This window comes from Dermacentor albipictus, chromosome 3 (genome assembly GCF_038994185.2).
Source record: "Dermacentor albipictus isolate Rhodes 1998 colony chromosome 3, USDA_Dalb.pri_finalv2, whole genome shotgun sequence".
NCBI lineage: Eukaryota > Metazoa > Arthropoda > Arachnida > Ixodida > Ixodidae > Dermacentor > Dermacentor albipictus.
The window spans coordinates 129,560,985-129,588,237 of NC_091823.1; the positions used below are offsets into that span (position 1 = coordinate 129,560,985).

General features: G+C 51.2%; 1 protein-coding gene across 4 annotated transcripts in view; it reads left to right on the forward strand.

Moving 5' to 3' along the window:
• The window catches only part of LOC135912847 (uncharacterized), a 335,829-nt gene that overhangs the window by 273,879 nt on the left and 34,697 nt on the right, over window positions 1-27,253 (forward strand). For 3 of the 4 annotated variants that reach the window (XM_070536050.1, XM_065445404.2, XM_065445403.2), the window contains exons 3-4: window positions 5,928-6,085; window positions 14,975-15,047. In XM_070536050.1, the coding sequence (XP_070392151.1) occupies window positions 5,928-6,085; window positions 14,975-15,047 (231 nt within the window). Of the gene's footprint in view, window positions 1-2,151; window positions 2,173-5,927; window positions 6,086-14,974; window positions 15,048-27,253 lie in introns of those variants that run through there. The other variant, XM_065445406.2, reaches the window with a different exon arrangement.

Consider the following 27,253-nt stretch of genomic DNA (forward strand, 5'->3'; position numbering starts at 1 on the left):
GGCAACTTAATTGCTAGTGCGTGTACAGCAGCACACGAGAAAACAAGAAAACAAATATGCAGTTACAATGGTGAGTGAATTTATGCGTTAAAAGGGTACACACGGCCGAGCGTATCTCAAGCTGCCACGCTTGCCACGACAGAGCATTGGTGCCAGTGCGCCGTCAGACGTGTCAATTTGGTGCTCGATTACCGCGATACCTCGGTCACCTCCTTTTTGCCCACGATTTATGTTTCACCATAATAGGTACACGTATAGCCCGGGCACCCTTTTTCACGTACCCTTCATTTCTCCGGCATCATGGCGTCGAGTCGAGATTCAGTCGAGATATGTCGAGATTCATCAAAGTTTCTTAACGAGTCGCAGTGGTGTAAGCAATGATGTAGTGCGCATTGGTTTTGGTTCGCAGCTGCGACCTAGTTAGGCGTGCATACAGTGTAAAAAAGGAGGTACCTGTAAACTGATGCACATCACGACATCGATGAGAGGTTGCGATATAACTTTGTTTGTGACATCGTGACAGTAATTGCACGTTTGAATTCATAATGTAACCATGAGATACTTGGAAGATATAAATTCGTACAAACGCAATTACGAGAGAACCATGGAGGTGTACAGCCACAGTAGTGTGCTCCAGAATTAGGCTTGATTGAATTGAATTAACTTGATTTAAATTTTAAGGTTACAAAAAATTTGTTCTGAAGACACCTTGAATACCCAGTAAAACTTTTTACACACATCCCGCGCAGCTTTGCGCGGAGGAAATCGGAGGCCTGATGCAGGAATTTTTTTTGCCTGTATAAAGTGTTGTCTCCCATTGGCCTGCCGTTATCGCTTACGTACAGTTCTAGCGTAAATACTTCTTTTGCAAATACGGGCCCGCAGGCTTTCTTCATCGTATAAACGAGTAAACGATGGTTAGAGATTAGTAAGCTACTCTTTTGCGACGTTTTTACCTGCTGCTTTCGTGTACACAATACGAGTATGGAACAAGGAAACGTGGTCACGGGGCTCCTTCTCGTAATGGAGTTATATTCATCTCTCTCTCTCTCTTTATATATATATATATATATATATATATATATATATATATATATATATATATATATATATATATATATATATATATATCACTGATGCTTGTCGTTTGCCTTCTCGGCAACTTAGCGATGAAGTCAGCCTAGTCTCTCGCCGGGCATTGAGAATGAGCCTCTCGCTTCGGCTGGCTTTCAACCACCGGGCCAAAGAAACCGGTGCGACGAACAGCCGCTCCACAGCCGACGCGCTGCCAGTTTAGCGAACGCGTGCAGCAGCAAACAGTTGTTGCCAAACGCCTCCAAGCCGTCCACTGCGAGGCCTCCCGCGACGACGACGACTTCGACGGTCAGCCGGCACCAGTACGCACACCGCCGAAGGCAAGGGAACTGCAGGGGATGACTGCGCTGAGCGTCGCGATCGGGGCCAAGGCGGGATGGGAACGTGCCAAGTATACCGCGTGCGCGCACTTCAACAGCCACCGAGAAAGAACGAAAGAAAAGCAGGGAGAAAACGGAGCAAGCAAGCTTGCCCTGTGTCCGAACGCACTCGACGCTGGGAAGGCCGGAAGCAAGAAAGGACAAAATGACCAGTCGTTCTGCTTCGGGATCGATGCCGTGTCCTCTAGCAGTCGCACTGAGCGCGTGTGCCAGTCCGTGCGAGCGTTTAGCTATGTAGACATTACGCCCGTGGGACGTATCGTGTCGTTCCAGCGGGTGGACAGAGGGGGAGGGGGGGACGGCGACATTTTACCGGCGGCTGTTCGCGCGCTATTGAGGACTTATTAACCTTGAGGTTGACCAGCCGCGCCGGGAGGAGAAGAAAAAAAAAGAAACGACGAGAAAAGCACCAAATAAATAAAGGTAACAGAGGCGAAACGTCTCGCCGCTAACGGCCACCGAGGCAGGCATATGCACGCACGGGCGCTGCTCGCGAGCGTATTATCGCTCGCAGATTGTCGCGCGCACTGCAGCGGACGCAGCAATTAGCGAGGCAGAAATCGATTCTCGAGTCCCCCGGCCGGGTGCGGGTGCATGTCGTCGAGGGGTATCGAGCTTTGTTTCGTTTGTTTGTTTTCTTCGTTGCTCGAAGGACGCGCGGCGACGACGACGTCACGACGTGGCAAGGCCGTCCAAGGTAGTCTGACACGGTTCCGGTATTCTTTTTTCTTTTTCGTATTTTGTGCCCGTAATGTATCTCGCATGCGTTCTTCTCCGTCGTGAACCGTCTCAGTCGTTGCCTTGTGTGGACTCCCATTCATTTGTTATCGGTTGACTCACCTTTCCTTTTCGTTCGACTGTGCTTTGCCTGAGACTACGCAACATCGTTTGTGCTTCTTAACATTTCTTTTACATCGAACCTCGCGTAGAGAGAATTGTTTGATGTTCCCGCTGGGGTCATGCACACAACGGAAGTTGACTGTGCTGTACTTGCTCTTGCGCGTGATAGCTCATTTTCCGCACTATCAAAGTGGCTCTATACTGACTCAACTCGGCGGTTTCGCACTTTCCTCGCTCGTTACACGCTGATGTCATTTTTTTGAGATACGCTATTGCAAGGACACTACCTGCGGTTCGAGTATTTCTACTTGGCGCAAATTTTCTTCCCTCCGTGGCGTCACACCTTCGTCGAAATCTTGTTGATCATTTCGTTCTCCGCACACAAATTCTCCAGCAAGCAGCGTCGCGTGCGAAGGCTCCCCCAAAGCATCGCTCTAAGCACTACCAAAGTGATACGACCAGCGCGCACAGTTGCGTGCATTGCACTTTACCCGTTTCCTTTACTCCTGCTGAACAAATTGCAGGGCCGCTACAACGAAGTACGCGTGTTTTCCAATTTCATTATACTGTCGCGCTACAACGCGTCTACAGACAAAGCTTCAGCGGCCGCGCAATGCACTTGAGCGGATTGCTACGTTGTATGTACGGCCGCCGTAAAGGCGGCGCGCTCACCTCTGCAACGTCGCACGACGTCGGCGATGAACGGCGGTTGCCTTGAAAACGCGTAGGCGTCTATCGCCACCGCACGCTAAGGTTGTTACGCAAGGTGCACGTTCTCATGAAAGCCAACGGCAGTATACAAGATTTAAAAGCAGGAAGAGAAGTAATGCAGGCAGGAAGTGCTGAATTAAATAAGCGAGCTGGATAGGTACCACATACACACGCAGGTTTGTAAACCTGGGAACAAGACGGCACTGCAACGAATATTTACTGGCGTGCACCAGCGTATAAGGAACCCTTCGCGCGCACTTGCGCTTCTTTTTTAGTCGACCGTGCACCTAGCGGTGGCCACCACGGGCTGATCATTAACCGGGCGTATCTGCCTGTCACGCGCTCAAGACGAGTGTTTTTCGCACGCAGCATATCCCACCTCATCAAAGTTAAAGGAGCACACGCACCTTGTCTGATGCCGGGACGTCAGAGTGGCTGGCGCGGACATTATTGCACCGCACTCTGAAGGAAACGATCGCTCCGCGAAACAATAAGCGCGCAGAACCCGTCAGTCCTAGCGGACGGGGATATTTATTCAGGAGAAAGGGATGAAGAAGAAGCTACGGACTGAGTGCAAAAATAAGCTGACCAGACAGGGATATCGCAGCCCCTTCATGCTCGGCACACGCCTGGCAGACGCCAGCGGTAACCGTCAATTTGCCAGGAGTTTATGGCGCACGGGTCAAGCGGGGAACTACATATACAGGGCAACGAGGGCTCGGCCGTGCTCGAGCGGTCTAGTGCGCTGCTCTCGATACACGCCGGGGTTTCCCTTTTTTTTTTCCTTAATATTCGGCGCACTTCACACACGACTGGCACCAGCGTCCTGCATCGTGCACCTTACGTTCGGAAGATGAAGCCATAAACCATACGGGTGCTTCGCAGATACCGGCTTCCCAGAGGTCGGGAGCCTAAAATAAAACAGGAGAAACCGGGCACTCGCGACGCTGGCGTACACGAGGGATGCCGCTCAGGCGCCGGCAAAACAACTGCTCTGGCAGCGCTGGGTCACACCCATGTCGCTTGCTTTGAGCGGTCGCGCCTTCGGCGGAGAGTTCGCAAACGTTGCTGGGTCGGAACAGAAAGGCTTATCAAGCGAGGGTGACAGCGAAGTGGCAGACTGGCATCTATAGTTCGTCTGCGGCGATGCAGTCTTCCAGCGGAACAGGTCACTGCGCGCGGTGGCATCGCGCGATGACCTTCTGTTTGTAGGTTATTCAATCGTGTTTCACTCACGAGGGTCTGCCGTGGCTGACGATCAGTCTAGACACTTTCGGTTTAACACGCACCGCTGTTCTTGAACTGCGCAACGAGACCCCCCTTCCCCCCGTCAGCGCCAGCCGAACGGCTTAACAACATACTGGATCTCGTTCTATCATCCCCAACATTCCTCGCATGTGTGCCTTTTGCTCAGTTGGATAAGTGTGGTTGGATTGCACGGAATGTGACCGTCTCCATAGCCACGTGGATGGCCGAGTGCCATCGGATGCTTTCATCTTCTCTGGCACCAACTGCCGCGCCGCAGTTATACGAGTAGATTGCGTGCATCTCCAATGTTAGCCTGTTCTAGGATAATCGGAGCAGTAATTTTTCAAATCAGTTCGCGACACTCCGATCCTCGCATCGCTCATTTGCGCTTTCTTATACATTGCACGCCTGGAGATACATGTACTCACTGCCTTCGTGTGCGCGATGATTAAGGATCTGCTTAGCACCAGCATACTTTTCGAGTAGTTTGGAATGGGGATAAAAATACGGGCCCGCATTCACAAAAGAACGCGCTATATTTGTTCGTATAAGAGAAACTGCTAGCCAATGCTAATTAATAGCGAAGGTGAGTAATAGCGAAGGTAGCCGTCCAATGGGAAATAGCACTTACGAACGAAAATACTTGTGAATTCGGGCCATCAGTTTTGTGGACGCATTCATGTTACTTTTGCTTGCACACTAAAAAAAAAAAAATACATTCGTTGCCGGCGCACGCGATGAAATGCGGTGCTATGCACATTCGGGTCTTTCATACGTGTTCACTCCAACTTTGTAACCTCTACTGCGCACTAGACCTGCCTCGTTCAACCCCAGCGTTGAAAATATCTGCTCCTATAGAGGTGGTGATGTCAGTCACCGCTGCAGTGACTGGAACGCAGTGTAAGGGCCGGTAAATAATCATCTTCATGCACTCAAGGCAGTACCAAATCGAAAATTTGAAGTAAACCTTCCCCGCGGTCTTACCCGTGCAGAGGAGGTTGCGCTTCGGAGGATCCGGGTCGGGGTTGCCCTTACTCCTGCCGTGACTAGGAAGTGGCCGCACTTTCGCCCGCTATATCCTCGTCCTGAGTGCCCCCTATGCAAGTCGCCAAACGTTGAAGCCGACATCCACCACCTGCTGTGGGTTTGCCCTGCTCTGAAACCGACGAGGCTCCGGCACCTCGCAGCAGCGGGACTCTCGCCGCATAATCTAAGCCATTACACTGCTTGGACGCAGGGACCGCATTATCGATCCCTCTTAGACTTCATTAGGTCAGCAAATCTATTTTCATTCATTTAATCATCCTTGTTCACCCCCATCCCATACCCTTGTATGCCCTGAGGCATTTATCCTCGCATTAAAAAAAAAAAAAAAAAAATTTGAAGTGTGTCGTCTGCTTCTATTTCCGCTTCGTGATGTATTTTGCTTATATCTCGCGACACAGTCCACTAAACCTTATTTTAGATGTACCTACGCAATGCTGCAACAAGGCAGTATGCACTTTTCTCTTTTTTTCTTTTTCGTAAACCGTACTCGCTTTGCGAAATCTCTTGAATTCTTTCGTGATGAAAACAGAATTAGTGATGAAAACAGAATTAGTGAGCAACCTTATCGCGTTGCGTAACACACACTCTTTCTCTCTCTTTCTGCAGGAGCACATTCAGGAGGTGCTGAACAAATGGGGCCAAATCGACGACGAGATATGGGCCAAGATCATCTGCATGGAGCGCAACCGGCGCGTCGCAAAGGCATACGCCCGCGCATCTGTTCTCACCATCAACGGCTCCAACGAGGGCTTCGACGGGTACAGGTACGTGTCCAGTCACTGGCACTTCTTATCCTTCCACGCACGCTTGTTACAACAGAAATTGGCCTCAGCACTGGACAGAGTAAATAGTGCCATCGATAGTTGGGCTAATAATGGGAGATGTCTAAAACATGGCGGTTATAACGTGTTTTCCGGCTCTATAATTGCTTCCGGTGAATACATTGCGCAAAAGCTTTGCCTTCGAGATCTCTTTTGTTACTCTGAAAATTGTGGTCCATGGGCGCTGGATTTGGAAGCCAGATATTGGTAAGCGAAGGCGCAGCGCGGGGACTGGACGCAGCTACAAATGACTCGGCGTTCTGTCCCGTATTCTTGCTGATGCTTTGTCATGAAACGTCATTATAGTAAGCTTGCATGCGTCACTCGCTGTAATTTGGAGGCTTTGATCTTGGCGTTGTCACAGAAGCAGAGAGCAGACAGTAGGAGAAGTTAGCATCGTGGTCCTTTTCATTTTCTTTTCTCCTCATCTACTGCCTGTTTTCCGTTTTGCTGACAGCGCAGCAATGAAGGCGTGCACGATCACTAAGCGCTGTGCGGTTATGTTATGAAGGGAAAACAGTATCTATCCACCAAAAGGTATTGCGCCGAAAAGAATGATTCCACAGATGTTGTTGTTGCACCTCTTATTCGCCACATAGACCCTGTTTCTACGTCAGAAGAAACGAATGAATTTGTTTTAAGTTCAAACATGCTTCGCATAGCGCGCCGACTTTTAGTACTTACCGTATATGGAGGAGTATACAGCCACTAAGCCAAGCTGATGGAAGGTGGTCGACCGCAAATGTTCCGTTTAGCTTCACTATATACTTAGGGGTGTATGAATGTTGGAAACTTTCGAAGAAAGAATCGAATATTGCACTATTTAATTCGGTCTTCGAATCTAATAGTTACTATGCGTAAATGCGAATACCTTAAAAAATAGCTAGCTTTCAAATATTTCGAACCGTCGACTGTGTGCGATCATGCATATAAATGGAGCAAGCTTGCGACAATTTTAATTCCTGGGCCTATAGAAGACAAAAAATACGAGATGTTACGTAGTGCGCCACGATATGTCGCTCATCAGGGAGTCGAGACTTTTCCGGCTAAACTGCATTCACGCGCAACTCACTAATGAGCCCTGAGTATGCGAAATAAACTTCTTGATCCTATTTCTCCGTTCCTTCGTTTAACAAACAAGGCCTGATAACGTACAATGTATTGACAGAAACTGGCTAAAGTTATGCATGCACTAGGACAGGAAGATCGTTTTAGATTATTGGTGAAGACGGGCTCCCGCTTCACCAAAAGTATTAGTAAAGTACTAAGGTTTCTGCGGTCTACGGGCCTTCACGATGGGCTTTAAGAACGCCGCCCCCTACCGCTCTTTAGTGCACGTGGTTTGTTAATAATAATAATATTTGGGGTTTTACGTGCCAAAACCACTTTCTGATTATGAGGCACGCCGTAGTGGAGGACTCCGGAAATTTTGACCACCTGGGGTTCTTTAACGTGCACCTAAATATAAGCACATGGGTGTTTTCGCATTTCGCCCCCATCGAAATGCGGCCGCCGTGGCCGGGATTCGATCCCGCGACCTCGTGCTCAGCAGCCCAACACCATAGCCACTGAGCAACCACGGCGGGTCACGTGGTTTGTTCGTGCTCGTCTCTTTTTCTCTCTCTATCTCCCCCTTCCACTCTCTTCCTCTTTCATACCCCCCTTAACCCTGCCCACCGTGCAGGGTAGCCAACCAGAACTAGCTCTGGTAACCTCCCTGCCTTTCTATGCATCCTTTCATCACTCCATCCTGCTCCCATGTATATGGTAGCAAACCGGTTAAGCTAAACTGGTTAACCTCCCTGCCTTTGCTTCTCCACATTTTCCTTCCTTCCTTTTATCGCTATTCGAAAAGTATTCGATATTCGATTCGATTCATATCCTATTCGGACTCAGAAATTACTATTGTCACACTTCTGCCATTTTCATTTTGCATTGTACCCCTTCTCCCCTTTTGGTCGACGCAACGTAACTTAGCCATCGCACGAACATATTGCGTTTCATCTGGTTCATAAAGTTGTTAAGCAGCAAAGCCCACCTGTGTGTCGTATTTATTTTTACTTTTTTTTTTCTAAAGGCACGCTTGTGATCGCAGCAAATCGCTATCGAACTGCAGAGCTAGCGGGAGCGCAAGCCTGGCTCGAGCTCGCTGGCCACGGGAGCATGCATGGTTGAAGGAGGACGGCTCTTCTTTTGCCAGCCGTGCGTCGCGCGCGCGCGGGCTCTCATCATTTTTGCATATGCGATGGCCCGCGCGTTCCAAATAACCGCGCGGGGGTCGATCACACCTATCTAGAACGTACCGCTTGCCTTCTATGGACACCCTGGGAGCAGCTTCTCGTAGAACGGCCGGTGTTCTTCGTAGCGTAGCTTTAGGCAGCCATGTTTTCTTTCCTGCTTCATGAGCGATGTTTCTGTATGCTGTATATTCACACTGATACTTATACGCGAGAGGTGTGCGCAAGCAAGTTTTGATGGACTCCGTGTCATGAACGTATGAGCATGGCGTGCCGCAAGCTCGCTTGTCGTTACAACAATGAGGCCAGGGCGCAGCGGGACGCTAAAGCATATGCGAACCTCCACGTGGGTTTGCGAACAACGAGGCACATGGCATTAACGCTGCGCGCTTGAGCTTAGAGCTGCTGCCCTTAGATGTGTTCTTATCGGCGGCCAAATCTCAAATGGAAATGGCGGATGCCTGCCTCGCAACGCACCAGAAAGGCTACTCCCGATGAAGGGCGAAAGGTCGAGCGACGCGTACGCCCAAAGCAAGCGTCCAGCGTCTGCACCCACACACGCATGCTCTCGGCTGCTTACGACACCCGGGTCCACTCGCTTTCAGGACGGCCAGTACATTGGCGGCAACGAGCAGTGAGGCTTCCCTATCGGTGTCTAGATTTTATCTGTTGCTGCCATGTCATGTATGCGTCAGCCAATATCTCTTAGAAGTAGGCCATCTGCTTCGCATGCTGGACCCATCGGCACACGCAGCTGGGTCTCTGACCTTGTACGAGATTCGTGTTCTCGTACAGGGGGCGGAGCTGTGTCACCTCTCCTGCTTACGCCTACATGTGAGCGTCGTAATAAGCGAGCTCTGCCTGCTTCCAGGACTAGTGGAAATTTCAAGCTGTCATTTGTGCATAGCTGCTCATTCTTGTCATCGAGCGCATGTATCAGGCACTGGCGTGTTACTTGTGCTCAAATGAGTGGTGCACTTTATTTCTTCACGCGTTGTTTTCACGTCTTCATACACCGCACTTGTGATCTCACTGAGGGCTAGCATTATCCATCTTGCCTCTTCGTATGCTACCAGTGCTCCGTTTTCTTCTTTTCTTTTTATGAAAACAAATGTGCACAGGTTCCAGATTGAGGAAAGAGAAAGCAAAAATTGTTCTTAGCTTCAGGCGTACCTGTCCTTGCTAAACGAATTCCGTCAGTTACGGCGCCAGTGCGTTGCCCTTTAACCTTGAGGTGTTAACATTCCACAGAGGTAAAGCTAGCGTAAGTTAGCTGCTTCCACCGCACCAAGTTTTTGCAAGCAACATTAGGCGTCACGCTAATCATGTCATTCAAAGGAGGCCGACCTCCAACCTTCTTAAAGCTATGCGTCACCACTCGCAGCAGATCGTGCGGAGGAACCTCAAGACTAGGTAAAACACTTCTCTTTTAAGTATCCAGCGTCCTTTCGGGAGCGCCAAGTCAGTCACATATTTGAACGCAGCGCCTCTCTGCGTTTCAGACAGCCCGTAAGAGTGTTTCGCTGTGTGGCTAACTTCGGGCTGCCTGCGTGAGCAAGGGACTGGGCAGGTGCAAAGACTCCCACTTCACCGTATCTCGCTATCTGTCAGCGCACACTCCCGGCGTCGCTGCGCAGCATAAGACTGACGGCGTCACCGGTGTCCTCCCTCGGTCGTGCATATGGTGAAGCCAGACTGCTCAGCGCCACGCAGTCGTGCTCTCTAATGTGCAGTAGGCGAAACGCTCTTCGATAGCGGCTGAAGCTGTGGTCTCTCGGGGTTGAACGCGCGCGCCTACGATGAAATCGTACGCGGCTGGGGCACCGCCTTCGATCTCGACCGGGCAGCGGACGCCGCCGCATCGAACAATCCTTGACGCGAGCTCTCGGTGCTTCACAATAATTGACGACCCGCGATGGAGTCGGCCCTCCGGGGATCCTCTAATTTTCCTCGCCTCTCGGGACACACCCCCGAATGCGCGTTACGCGTACGGCGAACCCAGAGAAAGCGCGAAGCGCCGTCGAGCTCTCCCGCCTTTTCGTTTCACCGCAGCCGACTCGATCGGTGAAATCAATAGGCACCGTCACTTGTACGGGTTGCGCACCGGTAGGAATGCAATGTGCACCCCGTGGGGCCAGCCCTACGGGGCGCATTGTTATCTCGTCTCTCGATCGCCAGGGCTACGCCTGTCCTTGTAACTTAAGCTCGGGGCACGCGTGCCCGAGGGCTGAATGTGAGTGGCTACCTTACACGAGCGAAGACTGCTTCACGCCTCCGGCCTCTTCTATCTCCCTTTCTTTTCTCCGCCTATGTATTTTGGGTGCATGTAATGGCCTGTTTCATCTCGGAAATCTTAGCCCTTTTTACTATTTCGACATCCGGAATTGCGCGGACGAACTCCGCCCTTTGTTGCCTCAGCCAACGCAGAAGCTTTGGAGGCTGTCTAGCCCAGGTGTCCCAGGGTGTCCCAGGGGAGCCCAGGGTGTCTTTGCACGCGCCGGCTTTTACTACTCCCGCCGCGTCTCAGCCCTCTTACCGGGCGCTCGAGTGATCGATGATCCTCCTACAGGTGTGCAGAACCGGAGTCGCACCCAGTCAATGTTTGGTGCTGTGGTTCCGCATAAGGAGTGCAAAACCCATAGCACCCAACGTTGACAGGGTACAAGTCCGACACGCCGCTCCCCACCCCTTCCACGCGAGCACGCACACACACACAGGAGGCTTCTCCTCACGTGCACTATTATTGTGGCGAAGGCAACTTTGACAAACGGCTTTTTGGAAGCTGCGTACGGACATCTTTTTAGGGACATACGAAAGCCATTTAAAACATTCTAAAATTATCTCGGCGAGTGCTTATACAGATCAAGCATGTTTTAAATCCCGTGGTGTCTCTCATCTCCGCGCTTCATTCGTTCACGCGTTCATTCCTGCCTTAACTGTAGAGTTCACGGCGAATAAACGCCGTTCGTTTGTGTGAGTCTGTTTATTCAGTCCTCATGGTAGTTCCTATAAAACCGTGTCACATCCGCGTCCTTTCTATTCTGTAGGGTGCAGCTCCTAAAGCGTTACAGTACGGTGCAAAAGCTGGTAATTTTTCCGATGAGCCAAGTGCTGGCCACAGAACTGACAGCCATCGTTCCCGAAATTCAGAGCAAAGTGTAACTGAACAGTCCAAAAGCGTGAACAGCCCATCGATATTTTCGTCACCCTGCTATGCTTGGATACGCAAACTAGGCATTCACGAATGACTCTAGATGAACCGTTGCGCGTGCAACCAGTCGCGTGAGTTCGCTCAACCGGGGTGACGCGGACGGTCGTCTCGGGTCCGCTCAGCTTGCTCCTGCAGACACGAGAGAGACGCAAACATCTCCGGTGCTAAGACTCCAGCAGCGATCGACCAAACTCCTTCGGTTTCTCCGTATCGTGAACTCTCGCTGGGCGCCGCGGGGCTCCCTCTCGCCGCCCCGTTTCGTGAGAGTCGGTAGATTTCCATTTACATCCGTCGCTGTCCGCAGAGATCGACCTCGGAGGTGGGCTCGCGCGCGCCGGCAGCGCTGATTGCTCATTTGGACACCCCACGCGGTGCGCCGACGTGAAGTCGAATAGCCGGCTCATTCTTCGGCGAGGTTCTTTACCGTCTCCGCGGCGCGCGGCCTCACACGAACATCTCGCGGCCTCCCCGCTGAGCCGAAAGGGGAACCGCGCGTCGTATACAACGACGCGGCGGCCGGTCTCGCGGATGGAAGCCGAGCCGCAAATAAGCTCGGCCCCTGGACGTGCCGTCGTTCTTTTTGTAGCGCTTCTCGACGCGCGAATTATTTAATAAACGCGCCGCGGCACCCCGGCTTCGAGACGCGGAGGCCTCGCGCCCGCGGCGAGGTGCATGACCGCCGGCCGCCAACGCTGCCCCCGCGACCGTCCGAGGAAGGGCCAATTCCAGCTCCGTCACTTTCGCTTTTTCCCGGAGCTCCTGTCGACCGCGGCGTGCCCTGCCTCCCTACCCCGGCCGCCTGCTCGCCAAATGCCGGCGTGCCGGTTTGTGTGCTGTGCTTGTTTCGTCGTCGCTATAGCAGGGCCTGCTGCCGGAATTATTTTCGATTGCGCCGCACGGCGAGCACCACACGTTCTGGGAGCGCTCGAGCCCGTTCGCTCTTACGGCATCGTCACTTTCCCTTTCACGTACCTAGTCGCTGCCCCTTCCCTTGCCGTTCTCGCTTTACTTCTTTTTTTCTGGAAGGCAGAGAAGATGTCAGTGTCTTTTTTTTTTCTTCTTTCTTTGTCGCTTTTGTTTCTTTCGACGCTCGCATCCCGTGCCTCGCTCGCTTCGTTATTTGCTGCTTTCGCTGACCGACGCGCTCTCCGATACCCGACGCCGGCTCGGCGTACTGCGTTCCTCGCCGCAGCCCAGCTCCGTCACTTTCGCCTTCGACGAGCCCTTCTCATCCGCGCCACTCGAGCTGCGCACTGTTGCTTCATCTCGACCGCGTGTCGCCGGCGCATAATTCCCGTGACCGTATCTGCCGCTCTCCATCTTTCCCGTCGCTTTCCGCACGTTGCGCCCCGGTCGGCGCACAGTGTCGTCGCCCGCCAGTTCCTGGTCGCCGCCATCTTGATGCGGCCCTCGCTGCGTGCGCCGAACGCCGTCCCCTCGTCACCCCCGCGGCTGTTCCTTCACGGCCTTCACTTCCTAAGTAGATCATGTACGCCGCGTCAGATGTGCGGGCCCGGCCCGCGCGCGCCTTCTTCCACCGTCGTACGCTGCCCCGTGTTACCACAGTTCGTGCCGAGCGCGGCTTGATGTGTGGTCGCCGCACGGAGCGCCTGGCGCGCGGACCTCCTCGCGTACGTGTTCCTGGATCTCCCGGTGTTGGCGAGGTCGAAGAGCGCGCGCGGCATGCAAATTCTCGCCTGCTCTCGGGCAGCGTGCGCGATTGACGTAATACTAAGTGTCGGCGCCCTTGTCGGCTGCTTCCTCCACTTCCCCGTGGCGTCCGTATTGCTTGTCGCTCAGCTGCTCCGCGATCAAATTAAGCATGTGACCGAGGTAGGGTGCAACGAACGGCCACGCTCTTCGTATTCCTTCTGCAAGAAAGGGCATTGCTACCACACGCCGAAGATTGGTGAAATCGGGATTCACTCGAGTAATTCGAGCACCTGGCACGCGATTAGCCAAGGGGCCGGAACACGCGCTACAGGCTGTGGAGGCTGGCGAGCAATGCACGCAAGCGCCGAGGCTGATGCACAAGAAGCTCAGCGACAATCGTTAACAATGCTGGCTGCGGAAGCAAACATTGAAAACGTTTCGGCGCGCGCTTCGTGCTGACGTCATAAACGCGTCGAAAAGACCCTCGCAGCGAGTGGAATAGGTGTCGTTAGTTTCAAGCCAATTTCTATCACCATTTTTGCACTGGCAACGGGGCAGGCTCAAGCTTATATCGCCGTTCCCTTGCTGATGCGGATGGCAGACCAAAACTTTATCCGTGATTATTACTGTTCTACATGAAAGTACATTCAACGGACAGAGGTGAAAATAGGCTCGTAGTAGAGAGAGAGTGTTAGGAAAGGCAGGGACCTTAACCATGACTAGATCCGCTTGGCTATATGCGCTACACTGGTGGAGGAGGAAAAAGGGAGAAGGAGGTAAAGATGATGCAGGGTTCAATCCAACTGGAGGTAGCAAACTAGAACGTTGGAACACTCTGATATAGCTTAAAACATACAGCGATAGCATTACGCGACAACACTAACCACCAGTTAAAGGGAAGGTGTCACTAGATGGCGGCGCAACGTTAGTGCCCTATATTTGACCAGCCCCGCCGTTGCTTAATGCGGTCTGATGCTCAGCACAAGGTCGCAAGCTAAAAAAAAAAAAAGACGCTTGTGTACTCAGCTCTCATTAATGAACTACAGGTGGACAAAATTATTTTGCAGCCCACCGTTATGGGCGCCTTTCGTCGTCCCTGTGTTGCTTTGGCACTTTATACTCCGTCAATCAGTAAATCGCTAGTCTAATATTTATTGACTCGTTTCTGTTGTCGTGTATTCCGCGTTTGCGATGTCCATTGCCGAGCTCCCTGTAGCCGAATAAGATTAAATGGAGAGCGCACACACGTCACCGAACACTCGCTAAATCGCCAGCAATATTCACCCTCTGCAGTTTATCGAAATGCCATTCGAAGAAAGGATCTGATGTGTCGTTATTGCTCCTGCGAAAAATATTTCTCCTTGAGGGACATTCGCGTATCTTAAAGCTGCGCTGGGCTCTTCAAGCGCGAGATCCATGCGGCTCATATAGCGAATCTGTACGGAATACACAACTCCAGCGAGGTACAGCTTTACACTTATTTTCATGCTCATGTGCGGACCTCTGGGTGCTCTGGAGATGTGTCACTTGGCTATAGTGCCTTGGCCGCGATGGCAAGGAAAGTAACAACGGGTTGCGCTGCACTTCGTTCAGTAAGTGGACTAAACGCCGGCTCGCATATGGTTGGTGCAGGCACGTGCATTTGTGTTCGTTTACTTCCGTAGGTAAAGAAAGGGCTGCACCTTTGTGTGCGTGGTTTCTTACATGGCTTTTCTCTGTTCTTTCTTACAGAATCGGCCTCTGCGGCTTCGACAACCCGATGCGGGACCCTAGGACCGAAGAACTAAAGAAACAAATCGGCCACGTAAGTTCATGATCTATTTAGTCCGAACCTTTCGGGCTTTGCACTCTTTTTTTCTCCAGAAGCGACGTGCCAACAAGTGCTCCTCGTCTAGCCGAGATTCTTTAGTGATCGAATGAATTTCCCGCGAGCGCTACACGAATTTTAGAACTAATATGCGAATGTTTCAACGATTTCCGCAAATAGGTTCGTAATAGGTTCTCGCAACCACCTCAGTGTCGAAACGTCGCTGAAATGCCTCCGCAACAAGGACAAGTCACCAGTGTCCCGTTTCATAGAGAAGCGACACCTGACCCCGCCCGAGCGTCTGCATACCTTATTCGGCAGATAAAAAGCTATCAGGGCCTGTTAAAAGAAGAAAACCTTGTGACGTTACAGCTGCTCGTAGGAATAGAAATCAGTCAGTCGCGACGTCCGACATATCATTAGCGAAAGCGGCCGGTCAATAACAAATAACATTTACATCAAAAAGTTGAAAGTCACTTTAGCATACGCTAAAGAGGATGAAGGCGACAGCCTGCCGCGCTCATGAGACATTCATTAAATTACTTGAAATTCACATTCGAATGCTTTATTGCTTCCTATTACTTCTTTTCTCCCGGCAAAGGTCGTGGGTTCGAGTTCCTTAATTAACTTTATCTTAGTTAACTGTGTCTTAAATAAATTCACCTTCACCAGCACCAAAGGTCGGGGGTTCAGATCCCACCAAAGGTCCAAGGTTTGACTTCCACCAATGGTCGTGGTTTCGACCATCAATGGTGGCACCAACAATTTGGTGCCATTGAATTTTGACCCCTTAGAAGGTCGAGAGTTCGACTCCGACTAAAGGTCGTGAGTTCGAGTGCCTTAATTAAATTTGCCGTAACAAACAGCGAATGTCGTGAGTTCGACGCCCACCGATGGTCGCGCGTTCGACTTTCATCAATTTTGGTTCCACTGAATTTTTGGTGCCATAACGCGGAACGGTCAATTTTTCGACAACGCGGGACATCGGATTCTTGGACCGAGGAGCCATTTAATGCTTTCGCCTTAAACACTTCGCGAATTCGGCTCTTATTATGTAGTCATATAGATGCTCTGATTCAGTGGTTGCTATACTATAATAGTCTAGCTACGATAGATACGATAAGAGAAAGCGTCGGGGATAAACCAATCGGAAATGCCAATGGGGGCGTGCGCACTCTGTCAAATTAGTGGAGGAATGAACTGCGAGGAGGTGGGACGTGAGGTGATTGAAACACGCTTGTACGGTTTCGGCGCCACAAGAAGGCGACTCGCGTTCTTTAATGAAGACCTACCGCGTTCCGTCGCCCAGAAACCTTCAAGGTCAGGTGCACGCCTGCAACGCCGCTGGCAGCAATTAAACGCCAGACTCATGCATCTTCGCTAAAAGGGGCTCCTCTTTCACCGCGAGTTAAGGCAACGCAGCATCAACCCGCACCTCCGCGTACGACGCTAAACGGACACCGCGGACCAGCCAGGCGAGCTCACAGCTGGCATCAACCTTCCGAGCCAGCAACCGCCCTTCCCACCGCGCAGAAACCTCAGGTTTCCACCTCCGGGGCGGAGAGGGGGGGGGGGGGCACCAGCGTGTGCCGGCGCCTAGCCGGGGCCGATTCATTACGGCGGCCCCCGGCTGCCCCGCCGCGCTCGTTAGTTTGAGCGATGGGGGCCCGCGGGACCAATTGACGCGTCACGCGACCCTCCCGAAGAGGCCAACTGACCGGCGGCAGTGCGCGCGTGCTGTGTTGCAACGAGACTTTGCCCTTGCCCGACGCTCACTCCCTCTCTCTCTTGGCACCAATCACGATAGGTGCGCAGTGAAGCGAGCGAGCCCTGGCTCACTGACACCGCGTGCGGCACGCAGGCACGGCGTGTACACGACGCCCCGCCGATGGCTGGGTTCTTCCCGCGCGCGGTTCACTGTCCCGTCGATGCAGTCATTAAATCAGCCGCTGCAAATAGCTAACCGCGCCGATCCCTGGTGTTTGCAATTACCTTTCGGAGATATGCGTCACAGTCTGCGCCGCGAATAGACGGCAAACAAGCTGCTAAATGATAGTAGGCTGACAATCTGCACGCGATTCAGTCATTGAGACTGCCTCGATCGTCGGGCGTTATACCATTCAATTGAAGCTGCGGGCTGAATTAGAAGCTGGGAACAAAGATTAGCGCAGGGGAGGAAGGTATACAGTATATGAGGTAGGTGTCTGATGTCAGCAATTGGTTGCACATAGCACGGGGCGTTTCAAGCTCTGCATACATGCGCACTCGCTATAGTTCGAGGGTTGCACGCGCCTCGTGTGCTCCCGCCGCTGTCTTCTCGCCTTAGTTCTCGCTAACTTGGTCGATTCCTCACGAACAGGATGCGATAGCGTGCGAAGTAGGGGCGCTTCTGAGAACCCAATTCCCCAATTCATCATCGCAGAGCGCCGCGCAGCTGACCGAGTTTGATTGCAGGCACCACGCAGAGCAGACTCTGAAAAAAAAATTATCGTGCTTGCTCTCTATACGTAAGCTTTCTCGCGTGTCTTTCTCTTTTTTTCCCTCCTGACTGTCAGGTGTTTGACATCGTTGTGCCACTCTTTGCTACCCTAGTTGCCCTTAGTGTATCAGTGAGAGCCTACTGGTCTTGTCTAGCAAAGAGCAAGACAAGGGCTGCACACTGCCTTTTTTAAGCAAGACTCTAACTGCAGCACGAATGTTAGTTCCAGTGTCTGGACGTCTGTGTCAACGTATAGTTGCAGATTGCAGTGTATCGTAGTTTGCATACACGTATTGAAGGAAAGCGACTCAGTAAAAGGAAACAGACAGAGAGGAGAGATTAACTTCTCATAACATCTGTCGTAACCATCGCAATTTCATAGGCACAAGTGATGTCACCTCAAAAGACCAGTCTTTCAAACGGTCGCGCATTGCCTTTTCCTAAGTGCCTATGCAAAGAGCGTCTCCTTTATGCGTAGTTGGCTCTCTGGCCAAACTCCTTCGCTTTAGAATTAGAGCTTTCGAGATGCAGAAAGCTCGCGGTCATTGAACTTCAGTTTATTATTACTATTTTTGCTTGTCGATAGTATCGCTTCGACACCAGCTGTTACTTAAGTCGTATAGCCCCCAAACTGACGTGTTGTCAGCAGTTCCGAAGCCATTTAAAGCTTCAAGCGATGGAGCCTTCAATACCAAGCGTAGGTTTCATTTAACATCACTTAATCTCTAACCTGCGATACTGCGACAGCTAGGATGGCGGCTTGCCTTTGAAGACGCAAAGACACGGCCGTTTGGGCGCATTCGTTACGACACGGCTTCTCCGGTGGTACGCGTAATGATCCTGACCCCCTCCGCTTCTTTTCCAGTCTGTATCTCTATATATGTCTAGCTATAGGAGTGGGGAGGGGGGGAGAAGGGGCGGGCAAAGCCAAACCATAAGGTTAACACGCCGTCATACTTTACACAGAGCGTTGCCCTCATATGTGACATGGCGACGCGTAGCTCGTAAAGGCTTGTTCTTCTAAACCAGTTGAAACGCCAGCGCGTGCTTGTTCTGGAAGGCCTCGGCCGCCAGCGAGGTGCTCGCACGGCCACGAGGGTAACGTTCGTTTTCGCCGACCTGGGCGCCGTGCACTTTCTCGCCCGAGCGCCTCGGTGCCATATATTTCCCTCCATTCAGCCGAGCTGCGTTTTTCCGGCAGCCGTTATCTCGCTTCTTTCCAGTAGGGGCGGGCACCCGAAAAAGTAAGAGAGAAAAGGAGAGGCAAAGCGAAACAAAGCAAAACCGGCCGCGCTGTCCCCGAGGGTCTCGTATTCAGAACACGACTCATACATGGCTCGGAGATTATGCCCGAAGAGAATTCGCCCCGGAGTGCCAAGAGCCGTGCTGGTCCTCTCCTTAGACGCGCGCACGCGCAAGGCTGCGGCAACTGCTACACAGCGGCGTTCGTGTTGTCCTTCTCGCGATACAGCCAAGTGTCGCGCTTCCGGTCCTACGCAAGGAATATTTAGTGCCATCCCGCGCAAAAACCGTGCATGAGCGTTTGTTCTATACACCGCGCATGTTGATGCCGAGAAACGTCCTTGGAAGGCTAGGCTTTGCAACGGTTTCGCAAACACTTGCTAGGCGAGGCTACGGAACTGGACAGGCAGTTGGTTTTTCAAGAGTTACGATTGCTTTCATGATCGGAATGCCTGTAGAGCTCCGTTTAGTAGCGGGATAAGCACCGTTTCATTGTGGCATGTCGATGGACACAGTAAACATCGCGAATTCGTTTGTCGTCACGGTTCGCCGGCCTGTGACACCATCTCAAACTTATGCAGTGTTAGTTATTCTGTGAATGTAGTCTCTTCTAGCTGTCTCTTTTCTATTCTGTAATTTTGTCTTGAGGCAGGATAAACCGTGAGCTTACACCAACGATACCAGCCGCTAGCTTCGATGAATGAAGAGTATAGGTCAATCGTAGACCACTATTTCTCAAAACGCGTTTCGTCGTAACCCTATAGCCAGATCCAGAACCTCGAAGTCCAAGGCGACTTGTGGTTGTGCAAACCCGTGGAGGAAACGTCCCCCCACGACTGCTCCAGAAGCTTAGCCCGTTCGAAGCGAGGTGTCTACTTGGAGCAGCGCCGGAAGCCATGCGGAATAACGCATGGGGACATTTGTGTCGCGTCGCTGAAATCATGAGTGCGACAGCTTTGCGACGCGGCGTCTGATGACAACAGACCCATCCACTGATTCGAAGACGACGATGCTGGTCTCACGACACGAGCCCCCCGCAGAGCCTTTTAGATCACGCTCCCCTTGTTACTTCCTCTTCATGCAGCAGAGAACTGTGCGCTGGATTCGCTACGCGAGCGTACGTTTACCCGGAAGGCAGTGACGTGTGCTTACCGCGCTAGAGCTGTCATCGTTTTGTGTCGCGTAATCACTGCCTTCACTGTTTGCTTGCTCGCTTGCTTGCTTTCACTGCTTGTTCGTTGTTCACTCAAATACTCGACGTTTCCGCAAGCAGGTGGTACCTTTTGGTCATGATCATTTCTTCGCCTGGGTAGTTCCGACTTTCTCTCTATCTCGCTTTGCTTTATTTTCATTTCCAAATGTGGCTCTCGATACGTTTCTGCCTCAGTGCTCGCGGCCTGAGACGACGTTTCGTCTTCAGATAGCTCAACCTAACCTGTATCTTGATTTTCCTGCATTTTTATAGCGCAGCTCTTAGGCGGCCGTTCCTGTGTTTGACGTCGGCGTCCCTCGGCGTAACCGAGCGGATGAGCACAGACAAGGGTGAAAGAACGAACGCGGAGCGCAGGGGGGATGAAAGACGGCGAGAGCCAAGAGAGCGTGAGGAGAAAAGCGGAGGAGGTGGGTGCAGCGGTACAATGAGGCGGGAAGCGGAGAATGAGGGCGTGACGAAAGCGTGAGAAGTAAATCGTAATGCCGCGCAAGACGGCCTCTCCGGCGGCGACCGCTACGAGAATGCGCCAGAGTGGTGCGCCGTTGTCTCTTCACCGATGACGTGTGGCGATCGCGTCCACCGATACCATACATTGAAATAAAGCACTACATGAGCGGAGGTCTGTCTGCGGTTGCTGCTGTGAATCACGCGCACGAGTCACACACACGTTGCGTCTCGCGAAATCCCGATTATTGAGGCAGTCGCGCCACACTTCGCTCTATTTGCAATGAGCAGCACAAGATACAGCACTGTACCGCGAAATGAAAACACATATAGAGCTGCACTCAAATTTTGTATTAGGGAGTATCGTAATTGTCGGTGAATTTTTAAACCGGAAAACAAACAAAATCGATGTCCTTCGTCGGTCTGCGTGCTGTAGCGTAAGGTTGTTCACGCATGTACTGATGACGACACAGGTCTCCGTTCAAGATACGAAACGAGTGTTCTCCGTGCAGTGCGAACTTGAAATGCGCATGAAATGTTCCTTTCGTGTTCCTAACCGTTTCGCCCCGTTCAGCCCTTTATTAATGCGTATTTATGCAGAACAAGCTGGCCCCCTCTAATGTCTGGCTACTTAGTTTAATATTTGTAAGGCATGTTCCAATGCTCTACCTACGTGTGTGCTATCTGGCAGGTGAAATGAACTCGGACGTCGATTATAAGTTATAAGAGGTTTATTTTCTGCAGGAGGTATCTGATCACGCATTTAGTGATTAATCACATAGTGTCTGGTAAACTGATACGTTTTTCTGATAGCTCCTGCGTCGGGCGCATTGTGACATCGCAATTTGTTAAACCTCACGTAGCGTGAAGAAGTCATAGAAGGAATGCACGCTTCTTGAACGATTCCAGTCTTTGGCATATCCCAGCCATCTAATTCTATGGCACTCACAGTTTCCATAGCACGCCAAGATGGAAATGAGCTCGATTCAGGAATTCGTTTGCTGAGCAAAGATCAATAAATTTGTCAAATTGCGGTGCCGATATGTTTATCCTCCTCACGATCAAACGTCGTTACAGAAGCAGCCCGTTCCCTCCAACAGCATCGCTTATTGCGTAATTCGACATTCCGATGGCCGAAGTTGGATCGTTTACGTGCTGCTGACACGCGAACCGATATCCCGTTCGCGTGTAATTAGCATCTCTGTTGGACAAGCCGGCGTGCATTATACAAAGAAGACGATCCGGCCACATTTTCCAACAAACTTATATAGAAAAACAAAAACGAAAGAAAATCCCCAATTCCCTATTCTCCGCCCGTCGTCTGCACTCAACGCAGGTTTTAGGGCCGTGCACACAACGACGTAGATGGACACAAGAGACTCGCTCAAGGCCCGCAGTACACGGGGCGTCCCCCTGGCGGCAGCGAGGATTATCGAATGTCGATCGCCGGAGTGGGCGCGCGCGTCTCGGAGATCGTCTGCTCGGGCTTATCGCGTGAACCCTTTTTTTTTCCGAAGACGGTACACGTCTCCAGCCTATGGCGAGACAGCATTGCTCCGAGACACCGCCAACTGGCGCTCGACTTGGGCCCTCCGAGCGGAGATCGCGGCGAAGCAGCCCGGGAGACAGGTCTTTTTCTCTCGAATGCTCCCGATCGAGAGAGTGAAGAGCTTTTACTTTTGCCTGCGTAAAACTCGAGATAACGACTCGTTTGTTTCTCCGCTTGCGAGCATAAACGCTTGCGAGCATAGCGAATGCCGGGCGGAGGAACGACGGCGCTGATAGCGTGTTTTTCTCGCTTTATTGGGTAAGCAAATAAATGCGCCACTAACGCCGGTGAAAGTCACAAAAAAAGAAAGAACAAGAAAGTGACGCATTCACCGAAAGGAACGCTCAGCACGCGGGCAAGAGAGCGGACACGTAGTTGCTTTCACCCGCCGGCTTTGCGTGGAACAGTACGACGGCGCAGTGAAAGTGCCAATGTGCAATGCCATCCGGAAAGGGTGGCCCTTATCCGCCCGCCGAATATTTCGGTCGGTCAGGGAACCCGCGCCTTTGCAACCGAGATGACCGGGACAGTCGTACGCGATACTCGGAAGAGGACCCATCACGTGGTATGGCTGTAGCCGGGTGGCTCGGAATGATGCGTTCGAGAGCTTTATCGTTAAGGAAAGAAAAATCTGCAGAAATATGGCGGAGGCGAGGCGAAGAGGTCACGTGGCAGCGAACCTCTCGCCTACTTCCTACACTTGGGAACGCGGTTAGGCGAAAGCGGGCGACAATTTTATTTGCTAGGGTTATTGATACTCTTTCTTTCTTTTTCTTTTTTCCAATGTTTGCGAAAGTTGTGGAGGCCTGCTTGGCGTGCAGCATTCGTAAATGCTCCGCTGTAAAGGCGTGTATCCGTAAAAGAGACGTGGGCGGAACCATTGGCTCTCTCACGGCTGCAGCATACACTGTCGGCGATATGCGTGAACTAGACGCCTCGAGTCGGAGTCGTCTGCGAGAATTCGCCAAGATTTACCGCCGACGACGCTGTTGTTCGGTCTGTGCTTGATAAAAGTGCACTCGGCCTCAGCACAGACCTCAAATACAAAATCAGTGAACGCAGAAAACGCCCAGAGGTGCTCGAGCACAAGTTTCTGAGAGCTGAAAGACAACAACGATAAAGGCTGAAAACCAGACAGCCGAGTATCATCACTATGATATTCACTATCATCATTACTCACATAAAAGCCTTGGTTTTTATACAGGATTCGTGCAGTATTTTACGACTTCCGTCGGGGTCGTGGAACTCTGAGTTCGATGCCTCAAGTTTTGTTCTTTAATGTGTGAGGTTAAGTCTGGTATATGATATGATATGATATTGTGCCGAAGAAATAGATCGTCGATATCAGCGCCACCTCTTGGGGCGGTTGCGACACTCGAGCTCGGAGACAGCGCTTTTTTCTTTGTTCATCCCTTTGACGATAAACCCCTTCGCGCCATAAAGCTTTCTACAGGGCACTTTCTTTTTAAACATCGGCGAGTTCGCTGAACGCATCTTGCGGTAAATCGGCGAGAATCCCTGCAAATTTGCCATTCTAAATTTTCGTGCTTCCTTCTGTAGGCCTTCAGCTTTTAAACTGGCTCTACCGAGGGTCAAGCGACTCAAGCACATCTTCGCCGTTATGAATGAGTTGCATCATGATGAAAAAAGTGGCATATAGCTGTAAGTCCATGCCCTATTCAGCTCGCATTTCTCGCAGTTTCCCAACGACCAGCCCTTTTCCCCTCCGGAATTAAGAAAGGATTATATGGGGTTCAATGACTTCCGTGGGTACCACGTTGCATTATCAGTCAAATCGAGTGTAAGAATGACCTGCGTGTCTCCAGAAAGCCGACGCCGAGCGCAGATACAAGCGTCCTTTCTCAGTCGCCTATTCTAGTTTCCATAGATTTCAAGATATAACTTTCGCTCCAGTTTGATTCACGAGGTCTTGGAGCCGGGACGGAAGCGGGCACTTGGTGTCACGTTCAATTCCCTCGGCCAAGCGGCGCGCTTGCGTGCGCCGCCATTTTATTGCCCACGCGTGACACGTAAGTCTCAATTTAACGAGCCACCTTTTTATGATCCGCGGGCTCCGTGGGGTCCGATCGTAAAGTGGGTCCCAAATCCTCTTAAGGGGCACGCGCCGACACGTCTCGAATGGCACACAGGCCTGGTAACTCGGGTCATCCTATTACCTCGTGTAGCCTATTACCTTCGCAATTTTAACAACCCGTGCACCCTTGGACATTCCCCCTTCACCGGGTTAAGAGTGCGTCCCGGTCACGTGGTCTTCCGGGCACCGCGGCGCGCACCAATAAAAGGACTTACACGTCTGCAGAAAGTATGGACGTCGTCTGCCCTGCACTGCTCACTTTTACCTTGGGACTTTGACGTTCCGATTCAGATTAGTGCTGTAAACGCGATGGAACAGGCGCCCACAACGAACTCACCGGATTTGGTTTGACCTTTTAGGAGCGCCTGGTGGGTGGTGCGCCAAGAGGTCCTGAAGGAGGATGACGAGCCACGAAGGCCTTAGCCATAGGTGAAGGCCTGTACTTTTTAGGCAAGGAGCTTTTAACTGCCGGTAAAGTCAAAACATGTATATTACGGGAGATTACCTTGAGAGGCCTTCGTCCTGCAGTGGACATCAAGTGGGCTGCTGATCATGAAATTCTAACTACTGGCTCGCGAGCGGCACGGGCATTCTGCTACCACGCTGTAGACAAAAGCGACACTGAGGGCATGCTTTGGTGTAACAGCGTATGCGCAAGTGACTGAGATTAGTGACTAGGTTTGTGACTGAGGTTCGTAACCGCTGCAAAACTGTGCAAGTGCGGCCCTGTCGCTCGGTATTTTATAGCTGAAAAAGCCATACGTTATTCACGAGTCGGCTCCGCACCCTCGTCTTCACAAAGATTCAAACGCCGCCAATGCGTTCATAAAATTTTCAGCCTACGCTGGTGATCAGAAAAAAACACAGCAGGAGCAATCTTTTGGAAGTGCTTGGTTAGGTATGCATTGCGGTTAAGTGTAGACATGGTTTTTAACAAGGTTTCTTATTGTTGCAGTTCCGGGTCAGGGACGCTGTTAGCTAGGAACAGCGATTATGGATCGGAGGATCCCATGACACGGTCATTTTCAAGCAGCGCTGAAGTTCCAGCAGTGGTCGTTTCAGCGGGCCACACTACTAACCCTTTGGAAGAGCCATTGCGTAATGCTGGCCATGCTCGGGGCGATGGCCTTTTGTCCAGATTATCTGCCTGACGACTTGTGCGCAATCGCCAAAGTGACACGTAAAAAAAGGGGACAGAGATAAGTTCGCAAGATACGCCAGAAATGATTCTTCACGCAAGGCGGACAGACGAATAAGATTGCGATGCACGTCGTAAAAATATTAAGGAATGGAATCTGCCAGCGAAAGAATGTAGATGACCTGCCTTGTTTGTTTTATTTTGGACGCGGCGTGCCATGCACTGAAACCCATATATAATGAAGGCCACGAAGCGGCGAAAGCCGCGCGTCAGTTTTTGGGCAGCCGGCTCGGTCCAGAAGTGCGACGCACGCAACCCTTTTCGTGAGCTTGGGCAAGCCGCAAACGCGTAATCGTCGTGGACGCTTTCATACGTCTCTCCTCTCAATTATCTCCTAAATCTCTGCATATATATTATGGTAGGCCGACTGCTGGGAAACGTTTCACCCCTCAGTTTATCTCTTGTGGCTCAAGTGCTCAATCGCGTGAAACTATGAAACGTGCACAGTTTATTTATTATTACTTCTAGTCTCCAATCTCAAGCTGTTATCTTTCCATTCCTTTACCCATTTACTCGGTACACTTAAAGCTACAGAAAGCTGAGCAAGTTGTATTCATGAACTGAAAAAGCGCTTGCGTTATGTGCTTATTGTTCCCCTTGAGTCTGCGTTTTATACGTAGCTGCCTTTTCAAATCACGAAAACCAACGCACGTTGGCCAGTGGTTCCTACACTGGCCTTAATCACCTCCCTGTCTTAATACCTTATATTTCCGTCTCGTTGAACGATCTATAGGCGTTACAGATAGTACTTAGAGAAAAGCGACCGCACGGCCGAGCTACGCTCTTGACATCATTCACCATCTTTACTTGCGTAGAGTTATAGAAATACACAACACTGAAATCAAGAAGTTCAGCCATCATTTGTTTTTATAGTACAGGAGCCGGCTTTACCACCAGTTTGCATCGCCTAAAAAAAAAAAATCTTCACGATGGAAGTGTTAATTCTGCGGGACCTCTTTGAGGCCAGGGGTCGAGGTAGAAGGAGCCGCGACTAATTTATCCATGACTTGCAAACGCATTTATGGGGACGTGTCCTGAAACGCGCGCAAGCGTGCAGGTCAGACCCGGTTCAAAGCCGTGAAATCAGAACCTTAATGCGCACTAATGTGTGCCAGCAACTTTTTTTTTCTCTTCGTAGTCATACTGGGTGCCTACTTAATCAAGGACGCTGGAGGTGTTTTAGGCTTAGACACCCGCCGAATTATCTCCTCTAAGCTGCACGTACATACTTCTTCCTGCACTTTGACTCTGCACTTTGACTTTGACTCCAGAATGTTTATTTGGGAATGCGCCACTGCATCCCCTCGTGCCGATGAACGATCAAGCACGACACGCGTACGAATTCTCAACGTGTGTTTCGCCTGGAATAAAGGGAGGACGCCATGAAATGGACCTCAAGCAGTTGCTTTAATTACCCTCCTCAAGCTGCGCGTTTGCAATAGCACCTGCAGACGGATCGAGATCTCTTTATTTCAGTCGCATGCGTCCCCATTCTCGCTTATATTCTTTAGTGTTCATTTGAACACAATAACAGTGCAGCTCTGCGTGGTTACTTTCGGCTTCAGTCAAAGCTTGGTCCCGGGAATGGACCAGTGAAAAGAACGCGACATCGTGTCAACAAAAGGAAACCGGCAGTCGATCTCGTACACGTGTTCTTATTTCTTCACTACGACGCGTTGTCCACGGCAGTGACGTCATACGCGAATGCCATTATCAGCCTTCGAAGCAGATAGTTTTCGTCCTCGCTATCAGGTATCCCTCGATCGCGAGATCTGCGCCAGCCACGTCGATGACTTTTTAGGCTAAAGTTCAAGGAATCTGGCAGAAGTTGAAGCTCCTGCCTAATTTGGAAACGGCGCAGCACACCCATTTCTGGCCCGTTCTATCGCTGCGCTCTCCTTTTCTCTCTCTCTGTGCTTGTGTGCCGCTGGTGCGAAACTGGCCGTTTCTCGACGAGCGCGGCCGCTTTCAGAGGCGCCAAGC